This window comes from Homalodisca vitripennis, chromosome 1 (genome assembly GCF_021130785.1).
Source record: "Homalodisca vitripennis isolate AUS2020 chromosome 1, UT_GWSS_2.1, whole genome shotgun sequence".
NCBI classification, from domain to species: Eukaryota; Metazoa; Arthropoda; class Insecta; order Hemiptera; family Cicadellidae; genus Homalodisca; species Homalodisca vitripennis.
Window position 1 is genome coordinate 65,309,112 of NC_060207.1, and position 22,547 is coordinate 65,331,658.

General features: G+C 30.1%; 1 protein-coding gene across 2 annotated transcripts in view; it reads right to left on the reverse strand.

The window, feature by feature from the left end:
• The window catches only part of LOC124363431 (protein nervous wreck), a 64,211-nt gene that overhangs the window by 15,238 nt on the left and 26,426 nt on the right, over window positions 1-22,547 (reverse strand). For both annotated transcript variants that reach the window (XM_046818682.1, XM_046818688.1), the window contains exons 5-17: window positions 19,167-19,311; window positions 18,448-18,584; window positions 13,769-13,832; window positions 12,191-12,319; window positions 9,793-9,915; window positions 8,681-8,932; window positions 7,106-7,183; window positions 6,856-6,907; window positions 6,517-6,620; window positions 4,842-4,980; window positions 3,231-3,412; window positions 1,566-1,875; window positions 688-923 (exon numbers count right to left, since the gene is read on the reverse strand). In XM_046818682.1, the coding sequence (XP_046674638.1) occupies window positions 688-923; window positions 1,566-1,875; window positions 3,231-3,412; window positions 4,842-4,980; window positions 6,517-6,620; window positions 6,856-6,907; window positions 7,106-7,183; window positions 8,681-8,932; window positions 9,793-9,915; window positions 12,191-12,319; window positions 13,769-13,832; window positions 18,448-18,584; window positions 19,167-19,311 (1,951 nt within the window). The remainder of the gene's footprint in view (window positions 1-687; window positions 924-1,565; window positions 1,876-3,230; window positions 3,413-4,841; window positions 4,981-6,516; window positions 6,621-6,855; window positions 6,908-7,105; window positions 7,184-8,680; window positions 8,933-9,792; window positions 9,916-12,190; window positions 12,320-13,768; window positions 13,833-18,447; window positions 18,585-19,166; window positions 19,312-22,547) is intronic.

Sequence of the window (22,547 nt, forward strand, 5' to 3'; positions counted from 1 at the left end):
TACATTTCTTTATATCACATATATGTATATTTTTTATGTATTACAAGTATACCTTATATTATGTTTTTATATGTAAGTATAATTTAGATAAAACTAGATGTTTATACTTGTATAAAAGAAATTGACATTAGCAAACTGCTTGAATTCATCAATTTACAATTCTATTTGTTCAGAATGTTCAATATTTACACAAAAAATTTGACCAAATAACACAATATCATGTGGTTTGTTTGCATAATTTATCCAAAATGAGGTTAATCTAATTATAAATACCCATTAGAAAATAATCCTAATAAACTAACCAAAAAATATTCACCATGGAAGAAGCACTATTTGGAATAGGGTCTATCTGCATCACCAACAGCATTTTTTCATCTTCTTTTTGTACTCACATAACTGCTTCTTATTGTCATCTATAACCATAGTCACTGCATTCATCACTCAATAAAAAAGTACTACTCTACATTGAGTAGTACTTTGATGAGTGATGAATCATTTTACACTTGTGTTCAGAATGGAAAAATACCCTGCATAAAGTGATATCATATGAGAAAGAACTGATGATATAAGAACTAAAAACACATTTTCATCTAAATAAAATTGATGTAATAAAAATAGTACTACAAAAGTATGATGTACAGATCTACAAAAGTAAATTTAACTTAATAAACAAACCTATAAACTAACCTCAGGTGTGAGCGGTTCTCCGTTTTCTCGGCACTCTTCAACAACAAGAGATGGGAATAGTCCAACTTGGTCATGAATCTTCCCCTCCCACCAACCGTCATCCACGTCATCATGGACGATCTTTCGCAACACTTCCAGCACCTCTCCCTCGTTGAAAGATATCTCATCCTCACACGTTGCCTCGTAATCATACAGTGCTATCGCCCATGTTCTCCTGTCGTAGGTTCCAGTTATATCTTCAACAGATAAAGTTTAACTTAATTTATGTTATAGTCATCAAGACAATTTTTCAAGAAGACATTCAACTGTTCAATAATTATTTTTCATAATAAACAATAGCTTCATGTCTCATTCTAAATTTTTATACAATTAAAATAATTATTTTTTGAGTTGTTAAGTTTGGTAAATTATGATTAAAACTAGTATGGTTTTTCAACATAGAATATATGACTTGAAACTTGCCAAGTCTTTTTAATATTCCAATTTATTGTTACATAAAACTTATTTGTTATAAATATGCGTATGCAAGAACAATGAAGGTTACAAAATTATACTCTAGTATTTCACTTCAAGTTTGTTTAGTATATAAACTCAGATTACGAGTATTAAAATTTAAGCCCAGTACAACTATTAAACAAATTATTACTATATATCTGGATGACAAAAATATTTTGAATAAACTAATGAAATAAAATTTCATTGTAAATTGAAATGAACCAGTTTATGGTTACTTTATTTTTTAAGTAAACAAATTACATATTACTAGTTGATAAACCAGTGTTTTCATACAGAAATAAACAATATTCCTGTTTCAGGTAACCAAAGCTATGAAATTTGGATTTTCAGATATAACTTGGCTTAGTGTGCTGGACTTTTACCTATGTTGGCCGGCTTGTGCACTTCCCGTACAGTGTCCTGCTGGAGACTCTGTTCACTCGGCTCCTCCACCTCATCCACAGTGTAGTCCACAGAGGAGAAGGAGATCTGGCTTGTCAGCTGGTAAGTGGAGCCTCCACCCTGTAGCTGGTTCTCGGAGGAGGGCTCTCGCTCTACGTCCAAGTAGTTTTGCGGCACATAACCCTCCTCCCCGCGATAATTGCGGGCCCTAAGCCACCCATCCCCATCTCCCTCACCCACCACTTCCAACTGCTCATTCTCCACGATACTCAGCTCGTCTGGATTCTGGGCCTATACACAAAGATTGAAATTAAAATAATCTTTAGAAATGTATTATTATGTTAAATCATTTTCTTAACCCTTTGAGTGCCGGAGCATCGCTGTCAGCGATCCCGCATTATATGCAAAAAAATGCCAGAATCGCTGTTAGCGATTTCTGCAGTAACGCTTATATTTTATATAGTATTTATCTAAATTGGCTCAACGACTACACATACGCATTTCAAAGGCTTCAACGTAACTTTTGATGTAGGTTTTGTTGCATTTTGGTTAGATTCTGATTTTTACGACGGTTGTTTTCGCGTTTAGAATCGACCGCTATGCGGCCGAGCCGTCACGTGTTTTGTTCGCGCTGCTGTTTATTTCACAAATGATATTGAAAGTTTTTAAGTTTAAATGGGTTTTTAGTGTTAGTATCTTCAAATTATTTCGTTTATGTATGTTGTTCTAGTCTGTGTGTAAGTAGAACAATGACGGCTGCGAGTTACGGCAATCGTAAGCATCTAGTACTTTACTAAATACGTTTGTATAGGTTTTATGTTTGTTCAGTGATATTTATAAACAATGAGTCGTAAAAACATTGCTGACAATGAAGACCTAGTATTGCAGGCATTAGATTTAAGCATTATCAATGTAGACAATACACAGAGTGTTAGGTTAGGTTAGAAAATGTCTAGTTTTGTAGTGGTTCATATTTTTATATTTATTTTCCAAACTTTATTTATAAGTATAAAAAAATGTTTATATGTCTTTTCATAAAGAATTAAATGGAGTATAAGATAGATTGACTAAAAGTGAAAAAATATAATATTTCAATAACACTAAGTTGTGTCAAAATAAAAAACTAAATGTTTTTGCTCATAAAGTTTTTGTTAATGATTTTTTTATTTGTATAAAAACGTTAAATAAGTGATCAATGTATTATATGTATAAAGAAAATATATTTATCTAAAAAAAAAAAACAAAAACAAAAGACATTATACCAATAAATAATTGTTATAAATTTTTAACCAGACCCTTGCAGAATCAGGCATTTTCGCTCGGCATTTTATGCATACCATATAGCAAAACGCTGCGGCACTCAAAGGGTTAAGAATTAAGAAAAAACTTAATTCATCTTTAATATCATAGACCACTGACTAAGAAAGAATATAATGTTTTACAAAGAATTTCAACAACAAAATTTCCAAAATTTTATAACAATATAGAAGATATGAGTTTTTAAAATGGATAACATTTTTTCTAACACAGCAAATTGAACACCCCAAAGATACAGTTCCAAGAAGTCAGTATGTATGACAGACCAAATAGCTATCCAGAATTAAGAGGAGCACACTACTACATGAAACCTTATCACTACAACCTACTGTGTAGGAGTAGAGCGCTGTACATTTGTAGGTCTCAATGTTCTCAGTTGTGTTGGCTACTACAGTAACAGCAGTGTCAGTTGTCACCTCACTAGACTCCTCGGGTCCCCAATCCACCTGAGTCGGGTCATCCCAGCCAGCTGTTAGCTGCTCTATCCTCTGCCTCTCCTGCTCCAGCATGGCTGCAACCACAATAAATAACGCATCCAGCTGATAACAGGCCACTATTAAAAAAGTTGGTTACGTAAATAAACTCCAATTCCACTAACAGTTGTTTGAATAAACATAACTCCAAAATCTCAATTTTAAATATACTATATTGAAGAAGAAGTAAAGAAATGAGCAAATTCTAGAATCCTTGAAGTTATAATGAATACAACATTATATATCTAGGTATGTTACAGTAACCAAGACAAAGCTGGTTTTACAAACATTTTCTTTGTATGCATGTATAACATTGTTTGCCATTTGGTATAGTAAAAGCAAATAATAAAATTTGAAATATATACTATTTAAAAATCAAAGTTTTGTTGAGTACCGTGGCATTTTAACTTTACAGTCTGTAGAAGTTCTTTAAATACAAATATATATTAAAGAATTATAAAATTGTTGTTTTTCCTGTGTTGTTAAATTTTAATCAACTGATACTTAAAATTTTATTACACTATGGTAATTAAGTAACTTTACGAATTGTGTCATATGTTACTTCCTTATCATAACTCCTAGGTATTCAGAAATACTAAATAAATTTGAAAGTAATATATAGTATGCAATAGCATTTTGGAAACACTTTTTTCAATGTGATAAGATAGAATAAAAATTAGATCATTGTTGTAAAGAATGTTGGTCACAAACAAATAACACGTCTGACCGTTCAGTGGACCAAATGCCAAAAAACGTGTGTTACACGTCCTCTGTTCACCGTTTCGCAATTACTATTTATTTCATGCTTTTTCCAAAAGAATGACCTCGGATACTCTCAGTTATGTTTGATACTGTATAGTTGTAGCAGTATTAGCCTAAAAATAATATCAGCTGGAATGGTATCAACTGTTACTAATATAATCTTCACTTTCACTTTCAGTTGTGTTTATAATAAACAAATCATCGTTGTTACCATATTCTCCTTCACTGCAACTTTATAATAACAATCTGTCAAGTTCTGAAGAGCACAGGTTATCACCCATTACAAGCAATAAACGCAACCAAATGCAATTTATTACAAACAAAACTGAAAGTGAAAGTGAAGATCATATTAGTAACAGCTGATACTATAATAAGATATGTTGAAGTTATCCCATTTCCTCCTGAACACAACAAATTACAGAGGTTAGATAAATGTACTAATATCCATCCATTACAATTAGTATTATTTTTACAAATTGAATGTATTAAAAAAAGTAATCATTATTTTTTAAATTTAGGTAATAAGAACATTTAACAACAGAAAGGTAGTAATAGCAGTCTTCCTATTTTTCTTCTGTGTTGTAAAAGTTCCTTTTAATTACTAAAAAGCACAGAAAAGTAATTTAATTTTAATATTTCTCCTAAAAGTTGATTTGATTAACCAAACACAAAAAAATGATTTTTTTTTGTAAAGACAAACTATACCCCATTCTCCATCTACTTCAGCTGAATCTGGTCTCTCATTATCTTCCTCAGAACGTTCTTTGTTCTCTACTCCTCCGACCATATCAGAGCTGGCATCATTGAAGTCACTGTCATACATAGAGTCTGACCCAGGTGGCTCCTGAAATTATGCAACACTTTATTTAGCCTTTATATACACTAAAAGTTGTACCAGTTTCACTAATACCTTATTTTAAATCTAGAAATATCCACCTAATTATAAATGAAAACTCCAAAGTTAAATATGAGCTTCTTGACCAAAAAAAAACAGTCTATCCATTTCAAGGTAATATTCCTACCTTTGAAACTTAGTAGAACCCATAAATTAAATTACTTACTTTAAAAGTTACAAATAACCCTTTGTTGAGGACCGTGGCAAAAAATGCTTTCAATGTCACAAAACGGTTATATTTAAGCGTTCCATTTGGGATATGTAAATAAGACTATCCACAAAATACAGTATGTTTATTTTAAAATTTAAAATAATCTTTATCTTATTTTTACATGAATGTAATATATTACATATATTTTATTTATTTCAAAGATTTCTTCGTTGTAGCTATAAAAAACAAAATTATGTTTTGTGTTAAGATATATTTCCTAAAGCACACAATAACAGCAGAATACAATACAGAACAATAGCAGAACAATAAGTATGTAAATTTTAATTCAAATTAGTCAAACACTTAAACAAATGTATTTTTGTATTTAAAAACAGTATTTTAATAACACAGAGTAACCATAGTACCTAAGTAAGCACTAAAAAATAAATAATCACAGTTCAAATACAATATATTCCTTAAACCTTAAAATAAAATCAATAGTATACAGAATGTCTCTGAACTATCACCTAATAGTTTAAGTCCAAATTTAACAATATTTTTCATAAAATAGAGTATCCCAATAACAGTTTTGTTCCATTTTTGCATGTATTTTCAGATCTAATGAGTATTGTTGATCAAATTATGTAATAATGTGATTAGGAGAGTTCCTTACCTTCAAGCAACATAACAGCTGTTACAGTCAGCTGTCCAACCCAAGAATAAACAGGCATATTTGTCTTAATTTCATAGTAGAAAAATATCAGAGTGAAATCAAAGACTATTAAACAAGGTTCATCAGAACATGATATTGTACATAAATTATGCCCATTTCTAACAAAAATTACAACTGGATTGTATTTGTCCAAACAGCCTGTTTTGCATCTACTCGAAATACACTGTCCACTGGTCCTCAGGGGATAAATTATTATTGCCATCATATATATCATCAGTTCAGCAGTTTAACAACAGAATTTGTGTATTTTATTTTAACACATTTTTAAGTACAATGCTTGATTTTGTTGCTTGTTTCTTGTATAATTGTTATTTAATCTAAATAAGGTTTTTATATGTTGTTCAAAAGTAGTATTGTTTCAATCTAGTAGTTTTTATGGTTAATGTTTTAAAATAATGTAATTCCTGAAAATATTAACATTTTAGAAAGAGAAGTAACTAAACAAAAATTACATGTTGCTTAGTGTGTTTCCGTCTCTCTGGTTGTTAACACATCTGACTGCACAAAAATTATGTTCATATAGTATGCACCGTAAGATAACGAAGATCCTGATACCCAAGCTTGTCTACCGCAACCTTTTTTTTTAAGAAATATCACTTACCCCAGTGCCAGAAGCATCCGTGTGTACAGACATAGAGCTGGCTGAGCGAGGCAGGTCTTGTACACTCAAGTTGTCTACCTCTTGCATCCATTCATCCACATTCACTACAAACACACATTAGAGGTCGTTTTATGTATGTACTTCAACAGAATGGAAGTACAGTCTTATCTATTTAAAATTGTTTGGAGTAACATTTTAATTTACATTAACTTAAAACGATATTAATACTGGAAATGAATTTTTTGTTACTTATACACATTAAAAAACTTTTTCCCTAATCAATAAAGTTCAAGACTGTCACTTGAGATTAGGCAGATTGACATTTATATAAAAACTTACCTCCACCAGCTCTCAAATATTCTATCCTTGCTTCAGCTTTCACTTTAGCTGTCTGAAATTAATTAAAATGTATTTAATTTCTTTATGTATAAATCAGACAAGTAAATAATACATATAATCATAACAGAAAAAGTTTAAGATTTGAGTAGCATAGTTATCGAAACAAATCTATGATTGAAGAAAAGTTTATTGTCTATCATATGAATAGTTAAAACTTATTTTTATGAGATATTAAAGCCCAACTTCTTACCTCAGATCTTCGAATTGATTGTCTAAGTTCATCTATTTTTGTTTCTAAATCAGGCCCATTAGGATCGTTTGGATCATTCTGAAATAAATTTGAAAATAAGTACTAAACAGTTACAACAATAAAAGGTTTGATGAAATTATTATCTTTTATTATTATACTTACTAAATAAAAGTTTACATTATTCAATACCATTGTTTGAATTCTATTTACTCTGTGATCTAGAAACATTTTAAATTTTATATATTACAATGACCCCTGACTTCTAAAGATTAAAGTAATAAATATTTATAAATTTTCATCATTACAGTTTATATTAGTTTCTATAATATTTGGTCAGTATCATCTTCGCTACAATCTTGTATTTCCAAAATAATGACTTCATTTTCATTGCCATTATATTTAAAAATGAAATTATGGGTTTTTAATGACTGAAATATGAAATAAAAACTCTGGAATAAAATCTTACTAAATATCTTGTAAACACAGCATCTATTGTTGTTCCATATCTTGCTGTACTTACACTTATATCCTTTGACATTATTAAATTTGATTTTTTTTTAAGTAAATGATTTTGACGTTTCTTCAGCAGAGTTTGTATAAATATCTCTTTTTAGGTAATTTATTTTTTAAGCAGATGTAAGGTAAGAACCAATGTACGAGTAAATGAGTAAAGGTTATAACTAGGCCTATAATCAACAAAACACAATAATTGTCTTCCAGGATTAAATTACACTACAGCTTGATAGCTAGAAAAGATTTAATCAATTTATTTTGAATCCTTTTTTAAATCTCGTCTGGACAAAATTAGTAGTGAACTGGATAAGGAATTAATATTAACACTGTGCTGGAATTCAATTTATATTCCGATGAGCTTTAAATACTGCTATTAAATGAGCATTAAGTTCATCAACTTTACGTTGGATTAATTAATTACTACAGTAGAAGGCACGAAAGAGTGCAGTTGGCGGTGACCAATAAAATGGACAGGCCCGCGCGACGTTGCCGCAAGACACTATAACTACCGCCCGGTACATAGCGCTAAGGTTTCAACGGGGAACAAAATTGGCAACGCCGCTCAGTCCTCATTGGCTACCCCAAGGTCACGCACCAAATAGGCTCCTCCCTCAACTGCACTCTCTGGTGACTCCTACTGTAGTTCGTAGATTTATTCAATCTAGTATTTTACCCTATATTATAGCCTCTTTCCCACGATTCTTTGGCATAGGATGTTTTTTAGTGTGTTATAGTTAACATAGCTACTAATAGAAGAGTATGAATTGATTTTGTAAATTATGACAGCTTTTAAATTGGTGCTTAAGTAACCTAACCTGAACAATTACATAACCAAGGAAAGTCTACATAAGCTGGGATAGATCCAGACGATGAGATATTTCGGATAACATTTAGGTAAATAATAATATGAGTAAACGGATTGATCAGCGGCTACAGAGCAAAATATACATCCATGACCGGCCAAAAAAGTAGTTATTTCAAAAATAAATTATATAAATTGAATAGTTTAAATAAGCTTCTGTACCAACTTTAACATTAAATGATTGAGGAAAATCAAATTACCTTTTGTCCAGAATCCCTTAGAGCTTGGAAGACTTGAAGTTTTCGGGACGATTCCCTGATATTATTGTTTTCTCTTGCAATCCTTGTTGCCCACCTTTTGGCCTCTTTCCTAAGAGTCTCTACTGCAGATGTGTGTTCAGCTGTTATTTTGTCTATTGTGTCATTGTCGCACGGTTCAAAATCATAAGTTATGTGTTGTTTTAATACTGGATAAAACAGGTAAACACACTGAATATTGTAGTCTCGGCTTAACTGAAAACAGAAGAAAAACGTTAACTGAGTGAAATTAAAGTCCAATATTTATTTAAACTTCAAAACACTTGTGTTAAATACTCAACTAAACTTTGAGTTAACAGTGTGTATATTTTTTATAAAGGAAAGACTTTAATAGAAATAGATTGGAGTTCATCTGTAAGTTATCGGTGGGCGAAAATCCTTCTTTTGTGACAATAAAAACTGTGTTCCCTTTTGTAAAGCAAACCCATCAGTCATCAATAGAGATTGATGTGAAATTACACTCAAGATCAATAGTGGTGGGGCACAAAAGGAGCAACATCAGCTTTTTCCAGTGATTCTACTCCTCTTTCAGAACGACATTAAAGGTGAACAGGTCTGTTTGCAATTCAATACAATTATCAATGGAAAGGTATAGAGAATTCATCCAAAAATTCATAAAAATATCTAAGTGGAAATAGATTTTATAATTTCCCTAGGCAGTAAAATTATTCAATAGCAGCATTGTAAACTTTGTTCGCAATATCTATATCTTCCTGAATAGGAAAATTAAAATAAGAAGTAAATAAAAGCATTTCTGTTATTAGTAAATAAAAGACACTGAGGTGTTGTTATATTACTTCAAATAATAAACATTACATGGTTGTTCCTTTAATTTAATCGTCACTTAAGGACTTTTCATTGAACTGGAAAATAAATATTTTGTTAAAATTCCGCAATGCTCAGAACTAACCAAATATTTTATTGCTACTTGCTCCAGAATCATTGACACAATGTTTACTGAATCTAAAAAGAATCCAGATACTGAATGACCGAATGTGAATCCACAATTTTGCACATAAATTAAACTGACGGAATGTGTTTTGGTGAATACTGACTTGATGAGCTTGTTCCTTGATTCGTCCAAAGGATGTCTGGGTAGCTGTGCAAGTGAGCAGTTCCGTTCGAGCTATCAGCATTAGGTAGTCTGCAACCCTCTCGTACACGTTAGCCTCCATTATCTGTACCAAGAGAAACATCACATATATAAGAAAACCTTTGTATTCTAACATTGGGTAGATGTCTGTGTGGTATCCTCCAGTCAACATGGTGGTACAGAGAAGTGTAGCTTGTTTCATTAGATGGCAGCATTCAAACCTGACCTTACAAGTAAACTAATAGACTATTATTGATTGATTAATTCATAGTAGTTAGCATTACTGATTTGTCAATATAAGTTAAAATATGTAACGACAACCAAAGTTCTCTTGACTATGCAAAAGTTAATTGTCTTGTAAAAACTATTGAAAAGAGTGATGTACTTTATATTGGAATTAGCGTTCTTTTATGCAAGCAAAACACAAGTGATGCAGACATCCATTAAAATACAAAGCACTGAGAAAAAGCATAAAAGCAACATATTTTTCTGAAGCTATACATAGTACTTAAATCTTAGTAAAGTGATACGATGGAGGTTCTTTCTATACTTATACCATATGTTACATTTCTTGTTGGATGTTCCACATTGCCAGGCGGCTAATTTATGGCATAAGCAAGTCCTAAAACACGTCTAGTGATTAATAAAATATTATTCTAGAAGTCTGCAAAATCCATTTTGTGTACAAAAATGTTAATATCTCCTTAATGCAATAACTATAAAAGTATAGAAAAGTCCAGTATGGTTGGTAGTCCAAAACATTTGTTTGTTTGCTATGGTTAGAATGTTTGTAGTATTGTGAAAAGCCATGTAATATTTTAATATTTTTATTTATAGACCAAAATATTGAAATAAAATTGTTACTTCAATCAAAAGTATTACAAATTGTATTTTTATTTCCTTCAGTTTGAATAGTTTTCAGAATCCATCGTATTGAAGGTTATTCTATACCCAGTTTTGAATCCTCTGTTATAAGTTATAACTACAATTGTTTAATTTTAAACAGAATGTTGACATGCATATTCTAATTTAAAAACTTAAACCTATGATTTAGCACCACACAGGTACAAGTATTATTATTACGAAATATATTAGTCAATATGATATTTATTTATGAACATTGACAACTCTGTTACATATATAATACATTCACCTTTAAAAAGCGTATATGTATTACCGGTTTCACGAGTTTCCATTTACATCTATTGACTGAAGTTAGTTATCCACAGTGACGCCACAATAATTCAAAATTTTAATTGTGTTAACAACGTTTTGACATTGTGCCAACCAAACAAGCTATATTACATTAATTTGTATTCTCGTCTGACTAGCACATGTAGCTTCAAATTTTTAGAGGGGAACTATCATTTAGGGGTCCAAGGTATGGAACAATCCAGTGGGGGTCAATTTAAAGTTGTTAGAAAATGTTTAACATTGTATCCTGAAAGGCCAACTATATATATATATATATATATATATATATATATATATATATATATATATATATATATATATATAAGCATCATAGACTGAAGATAAACAAAGATAATTAATTAAATTTAAAAAATACATGTAAACATTTAAAAATAAATAAAAATCTTGATACTAATGGTGTCTAAAAGAAAGAAGTTGGCCTTTCAGGATGCAATGTTAAACACCCTTAAATTGACCCCCCTCCTTTCGTTCATACCATGTCAAAACATTGTTAGCACAATTAAAATCTTGAATTACTGTGGTGTCACTGTGGATAACTAACTTCAGTCAATAGATATAAGCAGAAACTGGTGAAACCGGTAATGTATATACACTTTTTAAAAGTGAGTGTAGAAGGATAGTGCTATTTCATGGTTATCTGAAAATCAATCAATGAGACAGGATCAGATATAAAAATGTGGTAGCCTCAGATAAGGAAGGCATACTACCCTTATACTAAAGTTAAAAATAATAATAATTAACTTTAAATCATATATTGCAAAACAGTTTTCGAAAACTTATACACATACGAATTTTTAATATAATTTATTATTATAAGGTATTTTACTTATGTTTATAACACACACCAACATTTTTTAAATTCACACTTTCGTCATTCTCAGAGTTTTTGGGCTGAATTCATTTAAACATTTCTTAAGTGGCCATAAACCTATTCAGGCCAAGATTTCTAGAATTTCATAAAATAGTATGGGTAGCAATTTTAAGAGCTGATTATCCTGGAATCTGAGAAAAATATTTTGTAAAATCTACACCAACATAGCCAACCATACACTATTCAGGAGTAGACATGTAACAGTTTTACATCTTCTAGAAGACATAGTTCATTTTCATAAAAATTGTATAAAAATAGTTTAGGAATATTTTACCTGAATTGTATTTTGAAGATCAACAGCAAAGTATCTTACTGAATGAGCATTGCCTGCCGCTAGACTTAACAAGTAATCATTACGAGCTCCCGACGATTTCTCTTCTAACTGGTCCCTTTTAGAAGTTACCTTCATTGCAATGAAAAGAACATGAATTATTTTCAAATAAATCAATATAATAAACAAATTACAATATATATATATATATATATATATATATATATATATATATATATATATATATATAAACAATTTTACAGGACGTTAATAGTATAGAAATACAAAGCATTAATAATATTGTATAGCTGAATAGCTTGTATAACTGAAACTTTGCTCACATGAGACACAAAAGGTCTGGTTTTTATGTCACTAGTGATTTTTCTTTCTTTCAGGGGAATGTCTTATAAGAAATCCAAAAAATATCTTAAAAGTATAGATTTGTTAAAATCCAATAACTGGTTTAAAAGTCTTGATAGAAAAAAATAATATTTGAACAACCTAAATAACAATGATATTACTTTAAATTTTAGAAAATGGAAACCAAATGAGGCATATTATTTTCAAACTAAACAAAATTATCCACCCAAAAACTAATGTAGAACAGCGAACGCAAAAATATTATGTGCCAATTTTTGTGTAGGGAAGAGCTATTGTGTAAAAATTACAATGAAAGTAAACAGTTGTTTTAGCTTTCACCATCTTCAATTTATAATGTCCAGTCCCATAATTTAGATCTATAGATAAAGCGTACAACTGCAAACATTAATACGCTTAAGAACATATCAATAACTAATTAATCTTTGATCTTTTGGTCCTTACAATCTCAACATAATAAACCTAAAATAAAGTGAACAAAATTTAATTAAAAGTGAACAAACTTCTATTTTTTAAATTATTATTTTCCTTTGCCTTTTAAGCATTGTGGACATAAAAACAAGAAATTGCTTGCATTTATAGATTAGAACTTAAGGAAGACTGTAATTAAAATTTAATTATTAATTCTGTGTATTTTATTTACACTAATAATTTTAAGTTTTAAATCGTTTTACTTTCTATATTCAGTGTTAATTCAGTTTTTTTTATTGTTACAACTTAAGCTTTTCCAACCATTTCTTCATCTTTTGATAAACTAATATCCTCTTTATTTTCCCATATGCAGATACCGTAACAATACCGTAAAGTAAATTTTATTTTAATCAGATAGTATAATTTTGGAGATATAGGAACGCTGGTACGACACACAAATCAGGTGTTTATGTTTTTATAAATACTATTAAAATTTACATTGGAAAACAAATTCATATCAAATAATAATTCTCAATAGTTATAGTACAATATATTAAATTAAAACATTTATTTAAATAAAATAAGAAGATTTAATAAATTATAAGAATATACTATATTAAAACTTTAGATAAAGAACTATAAACCACACCCCGGACTGTAAGTTAATGTATGCTTTGGCAGAGAATGTATTTTAAGGAAAAATTAAAAATGATAATACTTTATAATGTAAATGAAAAATGTATTCAATTAATGCTTTGTGTGAATGTTATTTATGTGTGCAAAATGGTTTACCTTTGCACTGTTTTTCTGAAGAGATGTTATTGATTGAAAAAATGAACCCTTCTTCTTCTTCAGCCTGAAAAATAACACGTTATATGTTAGTAATGTTCATACAAAGTCCTTTAATTATGTAATATATGTACAATTTTAACAATGAGTTAACTGTACCAGTTTGTTTTTAGTATGTGTTTATGAAATTGGAACTTTTTTCAGTTTCATAAGTTTTGGATATTTAGGTTTATATTTTAAATGTGTTAATATGTACAAACATTTTTTTAATATCTCATTCTGTTAAAACGCTACGAAGAAAAGTTAAATCTTCAAATCTGTAACTTTTATTATCGATGATAGCATTATTATAATATTTCCAAAATATTTCTAAAGCGTGAAACTTTCCTTATGACAAGTAAATATCTAAGTAAAATAGGAAAATCCTTTTACTGTTTTTATAACTGATACAATTTTACTTGAGCTAAAATGCTTATTAGTTATCAAACAATTAAATAGTTTTGATCTTGTGACATTAAAGGTGTCCAAACTATTCCCCATGCATGTGTCACAAATAAACTAATTAGATTTTCCTTACAAAATTTACATGGGAAGATACTGACCTCATGTTAAGGATGGGATCTTGGACATTATTAAAATCTCAGTAGATTCAAAATAATCCATAAATCTTACAAGAAAACAATCTAGTATTGGAGCACATAGTATATCAGGGAAAACAAGCACTCATGGAAGCACCCATCACATCCCAGAGCATTACTCACTAACATTAGTCATCAAGATGTTATATTTCAAAATAAACTAAATAAATGTAGACATTCATCATATATGTTGCATCACACTGACAAAATAGATGACAGTACAGGAGCAAAACAAAAACCAGAGCTTCTAACTTTTTACAACAAGTATAAAGGAGGAGTAGATACAGTGGACCAAATGAAGTCTACATACTCCATTTTCAGAAAGAGCAACAGATAGCTACTGACTATCTGTTTTCTATGGTAAACATTGGTCAAAATAATGATGAAAAGTGGGTAGAAGAAGGGCATTTTTAACAGAGTTAGTAAACACGCTTTGTGTATAGAACAAATGAAGTCGAGCATCTCTCCAAACGATACCATCTGATCCAGGAAATACTGAGCGAATAGCCAATAATACAAGCAGCTTTAGTTGAGGGCAATGAATACCTGCCAACAACTGGTCGATGCCACCTGTGCGACAGCAAAAAGAACAGGTTAGTATGGTATTTTTGTTGTCTTTAGCATGATCCGTTTACTGTGTTATGTGTTAAATTATCTTTATGAAAATGAGCACTTACCATTTATATTAATATTACATATAAGTTTGGAGCTTAATGTCCATAGTTGTTTTACTTTACAAAAAACAGTAAAATTAATTGTAATTTTAAATGTAACTGTCAATATTGTTTCTAATAAATGTAAATTTAAGACTTTTATTAATTTATTTTTCGGGGATATTTATTTTATACAATATTTGTAGGTTTTTTACAAATATATATTGCATGCCATCATAAAACAACTTTATAATAAAAATAACTACCCAAAAAATATAAGGACAGGTAAAGATGCAAAACAGAAGAGTTTATCTTCTCTTGCATGTGTATTTATTCTCTCAGCAGTTCTGCAACAGCTTATATTTCTGTTTCGTTTTATAAATTCTATTATAACGTTAGTTTTCAAGAATGGAAAAATACATCCTAATTAATTAACACTTTATTTGATCAAAAAAAGGTATAGAAATATAATATTATTGTTGTTTTGTTATAATTAATTGATTGTGAAGAGATAACAAACATTGCATTTTATTTCAAATATAAATTAGAACTACAAACAAAAATATGGTTATCTTTAGATTATGTGCCCTAACGCGTTATTTTTATATGCGCCACCTCCAGTGTTAATTAAAATTTTACAATTTTACTAAGCAATTACTTTATTTAGGATGGATTAGACTGATACATTGACAGATGAAAGCTATGTTTCAGACGGAATAACAATGATATAGCTAGTACTTGTTAACAGATGAGGCACTTAGACCACACAGGAAGGATACTGAATGAGAAACTCCATGTTTATTACTGCTTACTTACATTTGAAGCCTCCTCAGATAATTCTAAAGACCAAAATTCATCAACATTGTGGCGCATATATCTGATACCTATTATAGAGTGGACACATTTAAAACCCATCAAGCCAAATCTTTGCATTATTAACTTTCTGTTACTATCCAGCTACAGATAGAGGAAACAAATTGCAACTACTAAATTTAGTGTGTAGCCTGTTTACTGCAACTACACCAAATTCTTTGACAATATCCGAAAAATTTAGATTACTTCATGCCACTGTAACAATATTTGTTTCAAGTTAGTTTTTGAAAATGGGAGAATGGTAAAGGTAACAGTTTTTTTAATATTTGCCATTGTTCAGTGAACAATTAATTTTTTGTATATTAACAGCCTCCGCATTGTTTCCTAACATACAATTAGTAGAGTGAGAGTTGACATTAAGCAGTGAGAGATGTTAAGTACATTTCAGACGATCAAAGTTAAACTTTTCATAGTTAATTTCTTTTACAAATGTAACAAAAGTATTATGTATTACAGTTGCTTGAGTATGAGTTTTTATCCCATTTAATATTTTATTATTTCTCTCATGAACAAAATTGTGATGTTATAAAAAAGTTGTTTTAAATAAAAGAGCAAAGGATCTACAACAAAGAGTAATTCAATAACCCAATCTAAGCTTTGTTGAATAAACTTCTCTCTGTTTGATAAAAGTGTCATGATAAAATTTTGAATCACAGTATTTTAAGCCCTACAAAATGGTTATTTAATGTTCAATATAGAAGATAGTGAAAACTAACTGAAAATAAATCCTCAATATTTGTAAATAATTACAAACATTCATCCATCCAGTGGTATTCTTAAGTGTTTCTTATGCTGAAATTATCATTTAAATTACGCTGCATAATATAGCTATGAGTTGAGGAATAAGCAGATAGATTAGGTAACGCTGCAAAATCTGAAGACATAAACTTTAATTGAATCGAATTTTAATCTTCCTTTCTATTGTTTTACTTCCAAATTAAATGTTTAAGATAAAGCAATATAATGCAGATATTCTGTTATTGGAATAAATACCGGGTGTATCAAAAAGAATGACCTGATTTTGTACGGTAATAATTACGAAACATAAGGCGTGCGGGCAAGGAAAGCTGTGTATTTGGAATGGGCGTGGCCTAAAGTTTCATAAAATCGCCGCTAGATGTCAGTCAGTGCGTCTTCTTCGTTTCCAGTCAGTCTGAAGTAAAATGGCGTCCGCTCAACAAAAGGCGTTTTGTGTGTTGCAGTTTGCCAAGGATGAGTCAGTTGTTTCGGTCCAGCGTGCTTTTCGTCGTCGTTTCGGCATTGATCCGCCCTTCACCTAAAAACATTCGTCGATGGTATCGCCAATTTGAAGAGAAAGGGTGCTTGTGCAAAGGTAAAAGTTCAGGCCGACCTCGCACTTCTGACGAAATGGTGGAAACAGTCCCTTCTATTTTGAGGGAGACACTGTGAATGGAATGAGCTATCTTCAAATGCTGCAGAATTGGCTTTTCCCACAACTTCAGGCAGACTCTGGTGACTTCATTTTCCAACAGGATGGAGCTCCGCCTCACTGGCACAACAATGTTCGGCAGCTTCTCAACAACACTCTGCCCCACCGCTGGATAGGGCGCACGGGACCTCGAGACAATGCCCTTCATTCTTTGCCTCCAAGATCACCAGACTTGACCCTATGTGACTTTTTCTTGTAGGGATATGTGAAGGAAAAAGTGTTTGTTCCCCCTCTAACTAATGATATCGAAGAACTAAAGAACAGAATAACTGTCGCAATAAGGTCTTTGAACGCAGATACGTTGTGTAAGGTTTATGAGGAATTTAGCTATCGTCTGGATGTTGTTCGTGCTGCTGCTGGTGGACACATAGAACATTTGTAATAAAATACCTAAAACTTTAAGATTTTGTGAGTATTTTGCAATAAATATTATTTTTGTAGTACATTTTTAGCAATAGATATTGAGTTTTAAAATCAGGTCATTCATTTTGATACACACTGTATATCTATTTTGGAGTACCCTGAGCACAAAACATGTATCTAATGAAAAGTTTGTCCTAATTAATACAAGGTAGAAGAAGTAAGCCATGTCAAGTGTCCATATAACAGGTTTCACTGAAGTTGCATACTAAATTTAAAGTCTCCAGCTCATTTCTTTCTCAAGATATCCTTACGACAGACAAGAGAGATAGTTAGAAAGAAAAGAAATTTATCCACCCGTCCCCTATAGGGAGACAAGGACCATCATGAAACTCAATATTGCCTATGTAAAAATGCAAAATTTCAAGTCCATGACGATTAGTTCTCAAAATATTCTGTATAAAACACACAGACGGACAGGCAGAAGAAGAATGATTCCATCCATCTAAGCGATAGATAACATATATTTCTTTGAAGTTTTAGTGGATGGTAAGAGATAAGTAATACACGTTGAAACATGTGTGAGGCATTAGCTTTTTATACGTAGAGGTCTGTTTCAAAGGGTTTTAAATTAAATATTTCTACATGCATTTCAAAGAAACTACAAAATTATAAAAGGAAAAACTAGTATCTCTGTAATTGGCTTACTTTTCCTCGATATCCTTTGCTTTATCCCTGACGTCATGAGCACTATGTTCTTCATCGAAGTAGAGTTTCTTGGTTTTGTCTATGTCTTGAACACAGGTTTGAAGTTCTTTTTGGACAACAGCTAAGTGGTCTATACACTGAATCAAACAATAATATTAAGTTAAAAACTGTTTCAAGAGTAAAAGAAAGTTTTAATATATAGGAGCAATTTTAAAGTTAATTTGTTGTTCCCCTCTCCTGGATTATGTATATTAATGACATATACTTGTATAACATTTCATTGACTTATATTCTACTGTTTCTGAGATATGAATTTGAATCTAAAATCATGAAATGAATTTTATTTGTAATTTAGTTATAAGCATCTGGAACTATTTTGTACAGTTCTGTACCCTACTTGCTGAAAACTTTTAAGAATAAAACTTAATAACTTTGACCAATTCAATCATATTTTGAAACAGTTTACTCCACCCTAATTGCTTAAATTATAACTGGCTTTAGAAATACTCGTATATTACAAAAGTGAGGCTCCTCTACTAACAGACTGGTAAACAAATAAGTTTTCTTGTCAAAGCCAGCCATTAGTAGACTTAGAGTTTAGTGATTTTTTTAGTTATTTAAATTAAAACCAGAAGCTGTACCTAAACAGAAAAAATTATATGAAAGAAGTGAATACTATTATTTAACTTTAGACAGATATTACTTCTTCGAATAGATACCTTTTTTGCATTAATAATTTTGTGTAGTCTTAACACTTTTGCCTCATCTGCAACGTGTTGTGAGAAGACTTCGACTGCTGCGAGACGAGCACGTGCAAGTTTCTCGTTCTCCTCCAGCACTGTCCGCCACACGTTCCACATATTCCTAAAATAAGGTTATTTTTATTTATATATGTACTATTGTCTAGAAATCATTTTACTCCTGATAGAAAAATGTTTAGTATGTTAATTACAAACCTTTGAAAACTTGATACACAACCTTCTACTAGATATTGCACTACTTATGAGAAATTGGAATTCCCGTCATAGTTAAGATTATTAACAGTGGTATAAGTATTCTCTAACATAAGAAATAAACACTATCTTATACCATACATTTTATAATATATTTCATGCATCAAACTTCCACCTTACATTACACCATACTGCACTCTTTGAAAGGAATCCTTCTTAAGCAGGCAGGATACTTTTTTTAATCTTCTTCCTGAAGAACTTAAAGCACTGCAAGGAAAAGGACTGAAATTAGCCTTGACCCAATGGCTTACAGAACAGCCTTTTTGCTAGTTGGATATTTTTTTTAACTGGAGGAGTGAAGAAGAAAATTGACATTAATAATTACTTGATTGTAAAACCTACCAATTAGAATATTTAAACTTATATATATATATATATATATATATATATATATATATATATATATATATATATATATATATATAGGAACTATTCATTTACCAGATGTATCTATTAACTTAGAAACAAATTGAAAATCTTAATGTATTGTGTCACAATTTTGATCCCAAAGATTACTAATAGAGAATGTTATGTGTTGTCTATTTAGAGAGTTATCAACAATCTAAAAATTCTTGTGCATTTGTTGTCAACAAGCTACATCACCAACCAAAAAATATCATGTTATTGGAAAGATTTTGCTATCTACCAGTTGTTGGTAAAGATCAAAAGATCTGTTAACACATATTAGTAACATGTGTTACCACACAAATTTTATGCTAATTATAAAACAATACGTAAAAAATTACTAATTGCTAAATCATGTATTGAGTGAGTCAAGATTAAAAGCTTTAACATAAGTAAAGCAAAATTTTTAAATAAATATCCACTTTGGCTTTAATTGTATATTACTTTCTTCAAGGAAAGTCTGAGTGCATATTGCTTAGCCCTTTTAGACCTTCGTAGAAAGCTAACTCCTCAATACTAAAGAATATTGAGTAGAAAAACATGCACAAACTTGGAAACATATTAACAACAAAATAATTTCAGCTTTAGCAATTATTTTCTCACTTTGACAAGATGTCTGCATGCTTTTTCATTTAGTTTAATTATTAAATTCAATGTCGCAATGAGAGATCTTTCAGATAACTTTAAAATAAGTATGTTTGTTACAAATCCACTTTAAAATTACTGTCTTGTACAAATTTGTTAATACATCCAATGCAAATCCAAACATTTACTTTATTGTAAGTTACTGGTTTTAAAATGAATTGTTCCATATAATTATGAACCTTGGAATATACACCCAAAACTATGAAACCTACTCAACTAAGAGAAAAAGTTTCCTCAGAGACATTACATTTACTACTATATATTTAGTGTGACATTTATCATAGGTTTACAAGCTAATGGTACCTAATTTTAACAAAAGTATAAACAATTTTTTTATTGTTTAACCTAGTTAACTACACCTCAAGGCAAGATTTTCATAATCAAGTGACTAGAAACAAAAAACTAATAAAAAAATGTGCCAATAGCCAGATTACAAAAAACAATAGGCATAAACCTTTGTATGACAATAAAATATTTATTAAAACTACAAGAAAGGTTAAGACAGTGATTAATTACATTTAAATAAATATTAAAAACTGATTATGTGTACTATATAAGGCACAAAGAGGTAATAAAACCTGTTACATGCAGACCCACATTGTACAAACTTTCATCCATTATATGAGATGTAAAATGTTGAATTTTTATCATCTTTTTAAATGTAAAAATTATAAATATTGGTAAAGTCTTCAAAATAAGAACTAAGTAAAAGGTTAGTTGAAGATTATTTCTGTTAGTTACAGGAATCTAACACATGGATAATTTAGTATTGTCACTTTAAGTTGCTTAACTTAGTTACAGTGTTGAGTGTTGATTAATGTTAGTCAACAATTAACCTACCACTGTAAATTGTTTCTACTTATTTTTAAAATATCAGTTGAGGCTGTAAAATAGGACAATAAAAATATACTTATCATGTTGCATACATTAAATTGTTTTACTTGAAAGAATAGTTAGTTTTTGGATGGAATATAGATTGTTAATGGTTTATTTTCATCAATATTATAAGAAGTTAGTCAAAACCGTTTTAGTGTTGTCTACATGGAGAATAATACACAAGTAAAAGCTGAGCTGGACTAGTAAAGGTGTAATGGAAATCCCATCAAGGAAGCCAAAACTGGTAGTGGTCGTTCTAAGCCTTGCGAGTGATCAGGTGATTGCTGCCCTACTCTCAGGTCAATCTTGTTTCCAAATTATTAGCACCCTCTCAAGAACACTGAAACTTAGGATATGCAATAATGTTTCTATAAAAAATGTCCAAAACTCCTTTCTTTCCTCACCTATTTATATTTTTGTTTTTTTTTTTATTAAAAGGAAAACAACTCTGTAACAGATGAATGTTATTTGAATGGCACTGGAAATAATCATCTCCAACGATATAATCTAATCCAAAATAGTATTGAAATTTAAATTGGACACAAATATAAATCTAACAAAGAATATTGGTTTCAAAATATAAACTTAACAATCTTTATCTTCATTTTATAAACAGAGACATAATATTGAGAAAAATTACCAGACAAAAAAATTCTCAACTAAATGTTACAAAAACTTTTAAGGGCGTAGACATCCATTAACATAACTGTGATTTATATTTAATGGACATAGAATAAGTTATAATAAAATGCAAAATCAGTTGGACATTACAGATTTAAAATAACTGAAAAAATTCACAATATTTAAATGCATTTGAAAATGGTTTATTAATAACAGAGAAATTAGGTTTATATACCTATTAATTACTCATCTAATACAAGTTTTCAAAGTTTTTTTATCAATTTATGTCCTAGTATTTTTTCTGTTAGTTTTTTTGTCTGTCAAAATTTTGTAAATGGTCACCAGTAAATAATTTTTTAATATTGTCTAATCTTAGATTCGTAAATAAATGCACACTTTGTGTCAAATTATAACTTTACAATATGTATATTATCTGTAATTATTTTCATTTTTAAATTACTAATAAATTTTAAGAGAGTACTTAATTTATACTTATATATAACAGTTAATATAATTTTCTAACTGTTTTCTTTCTACATA